The sequence below is a fragment of the Manis javanica genome, chromosome 2 (assembly GCF_040802235.1).
Source record: "Manis javanica isolate MJ-LG chromosome 2, MJ_LKY, whole genome shotgun sequence".
Taxonomy (NCBI): domain Eukaryota; kingdom Metazoa; phylum Chordata; class Mammalia; order Pholidota; family Manidae; genus Manis; species Manis javanica.
In genome coordinates this window covers 222,667,535-222,676,026 of record NC_133157.1, presented here as the reverse complement: position 1 = coordinate 222,676,026, position 8,492 = coordinate 222,667,535, and the positions used below count along the sequence as shown (strand labels likewise).

Below are 8,492 nucleotides of genomic sequence, written 5' to 3'. Positions count from 1 at the left end.
CTGCCCCGGAAGCCGCCCCCCACCAGTCTCCCGATGCGTGTCCAGTCACCACCCCAGCCCCGCCAAGGAAGCCAGGGCAGAGCGGGGGGCCTTCTAATGGTGTCATCCCGGCCTCCCCAACGCCCCCGGCTGGTCCCTCCGTCGGAAAAGCCCCCACCCCACTCTGCAGAAGGGACACACTCCCCCCGGTACTCGGCCCGGAGGGACTTTCGGCCGGGCGCCCCCGCCGGCTCGCCGGCTCCGCCCCCAGCCCCGCCCCGCGCCCCCCACGGCTCCGCTGGGACGCCGGCTCCGCCCTGCCAACCTCCCGCGTGCCCGCAGTCCTGCCGCGGCTTCGGCCGGCCTGGAGTCCGGCGCAGTCGCGCTCTCCGGCGCCAGGCTTGGGCATCTCCTGGAGGCCGTGGATCTGCGTTCGAACGGCGTGAGTCGCCGGGGTCGGGGTCGGGGTCGGGGCCGCGGCGGACGTGGGGCGCGGGGACGGCGGTCTTGCTGGGGCGCGAGCGATCGGGACGCCGGGCAGGCATGGGAGGGGTCTGGGGGAGGCTGGGGGTCGGGGCGCGCTCGTGGGCCCGGCCTCAGAGGCCTGAGCCTCCACCCCCATCCCCCAGCCTCCGCGAATGTTTCCAAAGATCAGAGCGGGAGAGGGCGGAGACCGCCGCCAGGCGCCCTCCCTGTTGGGTGGCCCAGGGCTGCGTGGGCGCTGGGAGCCCGTCACCCAGCTCTAGGCTCCCCAGGGGGCCTCGGGGTGGGGGGGCGGCCTTCGGAATTGAAAAGGGATTGAGTTCTCAGCGGGCCTGCTGGATGGGCGCAATAACCTGCCGTCTCTGGTGGATCGCCCTGGGGTCAGCTGGCTGACCCGGGGAAGAGGTGAAAGCAAGCTCCTCCTGTTTGCCCCAATTACGCAAGCGCCTGAGGTGCCTGGGAGAGCACCCCACCTGCTCCCAGCCCTGGCCACCTTGCCCCTTCCCATCTCGGGGACCAGGGCAGGCTCCTGCCTCTGGGTCTGGCTTTCCCAGAAATCAGCCCTGTCGGTCTGGGGACGTGCATAGTCTGGGTCCCAGATGGCACCGGCTCCCCCCACGGCCTCCTTAGCCTGATCCCAGGAATGCCTGTAGCTCTAGTGCCTCCGCTCAGCCCAGCAGGCGTTTGGTGGGTGCCTGGCTGTGTTCCAGAGCTCCCTGAGGACAGCCCAGGGGGCCTCCATGCCTAGACCACACTTAACAGAGGAGAAAGGGGGGTTTCCTTCCCCACTTGAACTGCTGGGTCTGGGGATGGGCCCCATGTGGGGCCCTTGGACATCTACAAGCACCAGCTCCTGCCCCAGGATGTTGGCCCAGGCCAGGGCTGGGCAGAAGAGGCCTGGGACCCATTCTTGGGGTCCCCGAAGGACCCTCCCCAAACCTGTTCTCTGCCTGCCTGTTCTCCTTCCTCCCAGTGCCCAGGATCCTACCCGAGGCCTGGAATGCCCTTCCCCCACCCCAGCTGTCCTATCTCCCAACAGAAGGCACAGACTGCCCCTCCCACTCCATGCCTCCTGCAAAACAGAACGGGAATCCCAGCTGGCCACAGTCAGAGTGCTTTCTCTACCCACTGCCGTGGCCTCTGCCCAAGACAGGTCCTGGAACAGGATGAGGGCAGCCCCCAGGGACCCACATGCAGCAGGCTGAGGCTGTGCCTGTTCTGCTGGTTGAAAGGGTTGAGGGGACAGCCGGCACTCAACAGGCTTATGGCCTTCAGCATTGATTTACAGGAAGAGTGGGAAGCACCCCCTGTCCTCCAGCACAGAAGCTGCCAGAAGCAGTGCTCAGTTAGATGCACCTTATGCCCCCTGCCCAGCCCCGGGGCCCCCACACCAGCCATGGAGCTGATCCATGGGAAGTTCTGGACGCAGGTCCGCTAAAGCCCTTACTGGTCACCATCCTTCATCACCAGGACCACAGGCAGAAGCCGCTCCCTCAGCTTCCCTTTCTGTCAGTGTGTGGTCTGTCCCCTCACCTTGCCCCCAGTCCAGCAGCAAGCATCACAGGCTTGGGGAGGGGCCTCAGCAAGAAAGAGTGCACTCCAAGGAGTAGGCTAGGATGGAGCAGAAAGACCCTCTCCCTGGCCCTGCTGCTGGAAGCTGGCAGGTCCCTCCCCCCATTTACAAAGTGGGCACAGCCTGGCCTTCCAACACGCTGTCTCTGGAGCAGGGTGGGCTGCTTTGGCTTCGGAGACCCCCGACGGGACACCTGTCCCTCCAGAATGAAGGTCTTCCTGACCGCGCTGCTGGCTGCCCTCCTGGGTGCGGAGCAAGGTGAGGTGCCCTAGGCCCGGGACGTGGGCCCCACTGCACCCCCCCTTCCACCCATGCTGTGGGACCTGCTCTGTGGAGCCTGACAGACCCCTGTCCTTTAGCAAAGCGGGTCACTCCTCCCTCCCACCCCTACTGGAGGCCCCAGCCCTGCCCCTGACACTCTTGTCACCATGCATTTGGGTGTCACAGGAGTTCCTCAGGGGCCAGGATCTGGTGTCGTTGCCTTTCCTGTCTCCAGCCCTAGGCCTCACATAAGAGAATTGCTCAGTGAACGTCTGCAAAACAGGCGTCCTGTGCCTGGGTCGACTGGGAAGGGACCCAAGATGGGTGCCACCTAGCACATGTCCCCTTTCTGCAGCCCAGTCCCTGGTGTGCTTCTCCTGCACGAATCAGAACAGCAACTTCTACTGTCTGAAGCCGACCATCTGCTCTGACTCCGACAACTACTGTGTGACCGTATCTGCCTCTGCGGGCATCGGTGAGCGCTGGCGAGCAGCCCAGCCTCTGCCCCCCAACTAGCCCCAGGCCCCTGCCTCTGCGCTCACAGCCTTGTTTTCCATGCAGGGAACTTGGTGGACTTCGGCCATACCCTGAACAAGGGCTGCTCCCCCATCTGCCCCGGCCCGAAGGGCATCAGTCTTGGTGTGGCGTCGGTGGGCACCCACTGCTGCCAGAGTTTCCTGTGCAACCTGAGCGCAGCCGACGGCAGGCTGCAGGCCAGCACCACCTTGCTGGGCCTTGGGCTCCTGCTCAGCCTCCTCTTGGCCCTGCTGCGGCTTGGCCCCTGACCGCCGGGACCCTGGGCCCAGACCCCTCCTAGACCCCAGGGGGTACCAGAGCTTCCTCGTCTGACTCCTCACCCTGCCTGATCCTACCCCCTTGGCCGTCGGTCCCCTTGGTCAGGCTCACCTCTGCATCTACACCTGCCCCGAGGGGCTGACTGCCCTCACTTCTGGGGTCAATGACAGGACCTTCCGCAGGGAACCTGGGAAGGGATGAGGTCCCCCTGTAGCCTGAGGCCCCCAGAGTCTGAACTGAGTCCCTCCAGCACACTGGGAGGGGCACCTACAGATCCAGGCCTCGGTCCTCCCCTCTCAGAGTGAAGGGTGTGTTCTGCCCCATTGAGTCTCAGAAGGTGGCCATGCTGTGGTGCCTGCCTGTGCTCTGCTGGGTGGACAGGTGTGGCCATGTGCCTCTGCCATGCACATATCTGAGTGCGTGGTTGTGTCAGGGCCTATGCGGAGGTGAGTGTCCAGCGTCCAGGCCTCCTGATAGCCCCAGGCACTGACCCCCAGCTCCTTTTCTCTGGTGTCTCACTCACCTCGAGAGCAGCCTTTTGAGGGATGGGTTCGCTGCTTCCACATCTAGGCTTCAAGACGGGGCAATGGGCTCCCCACCCCAAATCCAGCTGCTGCTTCCCCTGTCCCCCCCAAGAGCCCTCCTGCTGCTTCGGTGCCTCAAATAAACACACATGTGCCCACCACTTCCTATTCAGGCTGTGAGCTGTTACTGGGGACACCTCCCAGCGGGGTCTTGATGCGGGGGCAGGGATAGCAGAGTTCTGTAGTGCAGAGAGCCTGGGGAGCCCCTGTGGTATGGCCCCATACTGAGGCCCACCCAGGGGCAGTGGGGGAGACAAGTCCTCCAAGTCCACAGCTGCCCTGGAAGGAAAGCTGGGGAGGGGAGGCGGGACCTGTGGTATCCTGCATGCAGGCAGGATGGGCACCAGCCCCTGGGGTTCTGGGACTTGGGAAAGGGATGCCAGGGCCAGGTAGGCAGGAACTCAGTGGGGCCATGAGTGAGGCTTCTGCCCCAAGGGCCTGTGGGAGAAATGGATGAGGGTCTCCCATGGGGAAGGTGTTGGAGCCTGGTTCAAAGGCAGGGGTGTGCTCCCCAATTCCACAGCCATGCTGCTATGTGCCCACTTCCCTTTTCCAAGCTGTATTGTGGTCTGCAGTGACCGAGGAGGTGTGGGCCCAGGCCAGAGGTCTGCTGGTCCATCTGCCATGGGGAAGTGTCTGTTCACAGCCAAGGGGCTTTGATTGCACAGGGGACAGAATGAGGAAGAGAGGCTGACCTGGGAAAGGTGCTCTGTGGGGCATCATTCTTTTACTCTTTCCGTGCTCCCCGGGGCTGTGGGAGGCCTGGGTTGTCCAGGCAGCCAGAAGCCCTGACGTGCCTTTGGCCAGAGTCTAAGGAATGCCATCCAGCAGAGTGGCTCAAGGTTCTGGCCCATCTCCCAAGGGCCCTGAGGCCTGGGGCAGGGTCATAAACACCCCAAAGGGGGATGGCCGGGCCAGCACAGGCGGCCAAGCGCTAATGTGATGCTTTCAAGGGGGCTGAGGGAGGGACCCCCCGAAACAGCAGGAGGAGGGGTCTGCCCAGGAAATGAGGTGACCTAGGGACCAGGGAAGGAGAGCAGGCCCAGCCTGCACCTTCTGTGAGGATCCAGAAGCAAGTCAGGGTGAAGGTTGAGACTTGGGAGGTAGTGAAGACATTCTGATGGATCCAGTAGGTCAAACCTGCATTAAAAAAAAAAAATTCAAGGGGGTGGAAATCAGGACATTCTCCAGAAGCCCTGGTACCTTGTCACAGAGGACAAGTCCCCAGGTGGGATGCATTTGTTAGGTAGGGGTATTGTGTATTTTCCTCGGTTCTTGTCCCCACCGCAACAAAGAATTGAAGGGCAGAGACACAGTCGGGAAGCAGAGTAAAAGTTTTATTTAAAGTTACTTACGTACAGGTGACCTCAGAGAGAGGAGCACCCTGAAAGGTTGGGGGTTCCCCTTTTAAGGATTTTTCGGGAATGTGACAAAGGGTGAAGACTTGTTAAGTGGTCCCTAAATGTTTAAAATTAACTTAACGCAAGAAGTTTACTGCTCTGATTTCTCCCTGAGATACCAGCATCTTGTTCTGGGAGCATGTCAAACAAGGCCACCCGCCCAGCCCCTAAGGTGGGCTGAGTTATTGTCTGTTTGCTAAAGAGTATGTTAAGAATCTTACTTCTTAACTTCCTGGGTTTTAAAATGCAATCTTAGCTTTAGGACGGAATTCTTTCTGTTTACTCTGCTGTTTATGGCTGGGCTCACTTGCCGTATTGTTCAGGTTGTAAATTACTTGTTTAGGGGCTGGAGGAGGAAAAAACATAATACAGGTTAAGTTAAAGAATAAGCTGGGCCTTTTAGCAGGCTTAAGTAAATCTTACAACCGCATGATCTAATTGACACAATAAAGACACAGGCTGTGCTGAGATGCTTTTCTTTATAAGGGGAACATTCAAACATTCCAGGCCAAGTTGCTTCTGGCTTTTGATCGTCAACTGATTCTTATTAACTGGGGGTCTTGTCTGCCTCTCTAGTTTTATCTGGTTAACTCCAAAGCCCTTTTTAGTGGGCTTTACTGGCCTTAATTCCCTCTCCACCCCAATTGTATCTATTTTCCTCCTAACACATTAATTTCCCTGTTCACTCAAATAGCAAATGGCGTTGCTAAAGGGGCTCAACAGTGCCTGGCTGGGCCAGCCGAAGCCGCACAGCGGCCTTGGAAGCCAGGCCCGGGAACCCAGCTTCACCTGCGCACATGGGGCGCCGGCCGCAGTGGCAGGGCGTCTGGGCACAAAGGCTCTGCTCCTGGCAACACCGGTGGCCTCCATGTCTGGACCCCCACTGCCCTCCAGGTGGTATTGATGCCGGGGTTCTTGTTTGTGGAGCCGAAGAATGAGCTTCACAAACAGTCAAGGTAGGAGAGCAAGGTACAGGCTTTTATTTAGAGATTAAGTGAACTGACAGAGCTCCCGGCTCACGCTAGGATGGGACAAGAGAGTCCCGCAGTGGTGCGTTGTCTAGGGGGTTTTATAGGCAGTTGAGGATTTTTCGAGAACATGAAAATACTTAGGGGTGGGGACTTGTTAAGTGGTCCTTGAATATTAAAAACTAACTTACCTGTAAGGAATTTGCTGCCTTGATTTCTCAATGGGACACCGGCGCCTTGGTCTGGGAGCACATCAAAAGGCCGCCTGCCCAGCCCCCAAGGTGGGCTGAGGTATTGTCTACTTGCTAAAGAATCTTGCCTCTTGAACTTCCTGGGTGTTAAAATGCAATCTTATCTTTAAGATGGAATTCTTCCTGTCCTTTACCATGCCGTCTACAGCTGGGTCTGCAGCTAAGTTAGTTGCTCAGTTTGCAGAATCACCTCCTCAGATCTGAAGGAGGAAAGACAGCCCATAGGCCTGGGCCTTTAGCATGCTAACGTGAATCTTACACATGGTTACAAATGTTTAGCATAATACAACGTGTGCTACTCTTCTTTATCTGGGGAACATTGACTGATTTCACTGAAGAATGATTCTAGAGCTCAATGTTTAACATAGAGTTTTAGTAGGGCGGTTTCCCTGCATGTAGTTACATTGCTCTGACTGCAGATTGCCCTGTCCCCTCGGGAGGCCCTCAGCCTGCTCTGACTACATCCGTGGTCCCTGTCTCAGTGCTCCCCCACTACTCTGCCTACAGCTTCCTCGGGGGCTTGGAGCCCGGTTCCAGAAGAGGAAGCAGGCTCCAGGGGGGGAGGCCGCCTGTCCTGCTGGGCCCATGAGCCTGGCTCCGGCCTTCCCTCTGCTCTGGGCTGGAGGGCAAAGTCCCTTTAGGGCTGGGGTCCGAGGCGGCCCTGACCTCCTGGGGGGGGGAAGCAGGACAGCAGGGGGCCGGGCCGGGCTGGGGGGAGGGGAGCCAGGGCGCTGAGCATCCGTTTCCTGCAGCCTGGGGGAGGGCAGGTCAGGGCAGGAGGAGTGGGGCGCACAGGAAGGGGGAGGGTCGACGGGGAAAAGGAAAGTAAAGCGTTTCCAGGGCTCAGTGCCCGGGGCTGGCCCCGCCCTGGCGTCGGCCCTGGCTGCGCTGAATGCCCGGCGCAGTGCCATCCCGTCCTGCACGCTCTGCTCGGTCCCGACTCCACAGTGTCCTCATCTCCATGCCGAGTGCCCAGGGGACGTCCCACGGGGGATACTGGCCTCCAGGAGGTGGCGAGATGCCGCCATCCTGCCCCCTCCCACCACACTTCTCCCGCAGCGCCTCCTCCCAGTTTAGCGTCTGCCTTCCTGTGACTTGGGGGGCTGCCAGCCTGCTGGCTGTGGCCCAGGAGGGAGGGAGGAAGGACATCTCCTGATAAGCGGGAAGGAGGGCGGCTCTAGCTGGGCTCAGGCCTGCAGGGACCCTGGGCAGTGGGACCTGTGGGACCCAAGCCAGCAGGCCTGCTGTGGGTGGGGTCGCAGCCACGTGGCCCAGAGGCCCGTGCAGGGGGGTCCTGCCCAGGGGCCTGATGGTGCCTCCCTACAACAGGCAAAGCCCCAAACTGTGAACTTATCAGTTTCTTCCCAAGTCCCCTGAGGCGCTCTCTGTGTTAAGAGGTCAAGTGGGAAGATGAGGAGGGGAGGGGCTGTGGGACCGAGCCTTCTGTCCTGGTCTTCAAGTACTAAAGGGACTTAGCAGGGAGGCTTAGGGGTACGCAGCCTCTGCACAGTTTATTAGAGACGTGAGGCAGCAGACACCCTGACGGACCAAGTTGGGCCACCTGGGAGGGAGCCAGCCGGGGGAGAATCCGGGTGGTTCCTGCTGTGGGGAGCGGAAATGTTCACTCACTAGTTATTAATCGCCTCCCACATGCGTGTGGCAGCGTCATCTGCAGCATTAGCTTATGAAATCTCTGCTGGGGAGGCAGTAGGCGGGTGTCCGGATTTAGGATTATTATAAGGCACCTATCAGACACCAAACACCAAATTTACGTCATGCACGTATAACCAATTGTTTGTGCCTTGGTTCATTGATTATCTGACCCAGGGGTCTCTAAGCCTAGGACGCGGTGGCTGTAAAACTTATTACAATAGGTCAGTGTGAAAAACAAGACTACTGGGGCCTCACAGAGCTGGTGGTCTGGGTCACAGGGCACCATGTCAGGGCCGCGTGTGTGGGGCTGGACTGGTCTTCTCTCTCTCTCTCTCTCTCTCTCTCTCTCTCTCTCTCTCTCTCTCTCTACCTGTCTCTGGGCTGTTAAGTGCTGGCAACTGTAGGGGCTGGGGGAACAGGATGTCGGTGACAGCAGATACCACCGACTGCAGCCATGGGCAGAGCTGCCCTACTGAACCTGCACATCGCCACAGCCACGCGAGATCAGAAGCTGGGGGTGACTGGCGGGGACCTGGCAGAGATGG

The 8,492-nt window shown here is 59.6% G+C and overlaps 1 protein-coding gene across 1 annotated transcript; it reads left to right on the top strand.

Annotated features, from left to right (window-relative positions):
- Nucleotides 1-246: 246 nt before the first annotated feature.
- Nucleotides 247-3,776, top strand: LY6E (lymphocyte antigen 6 family member E). The gene is made up of 4 exons (XM_037023215.2): nucleotides 247-421; nucleotides 2,190-2,293; nucleotides 2,652-2,771; nucleotides 2,858-3,776. The coding sequence occupies exons 2-4, from the start codon at nucleotides 2,242-2,244 to the stop codon at nucleotides 3,079-3,081; spliced, it is 396 nt and encodes a 131-aa protein (XP_036879110.1). The 5' UTR covers nucleotides 247-421; nucleotides 2,190-2,241; the 3' UTR covers nucleotides 3,082-3,776.
- The last annotated feature ends 4,716 nt before the right edge of the window (nucleotides 3,777-8,492 follow it).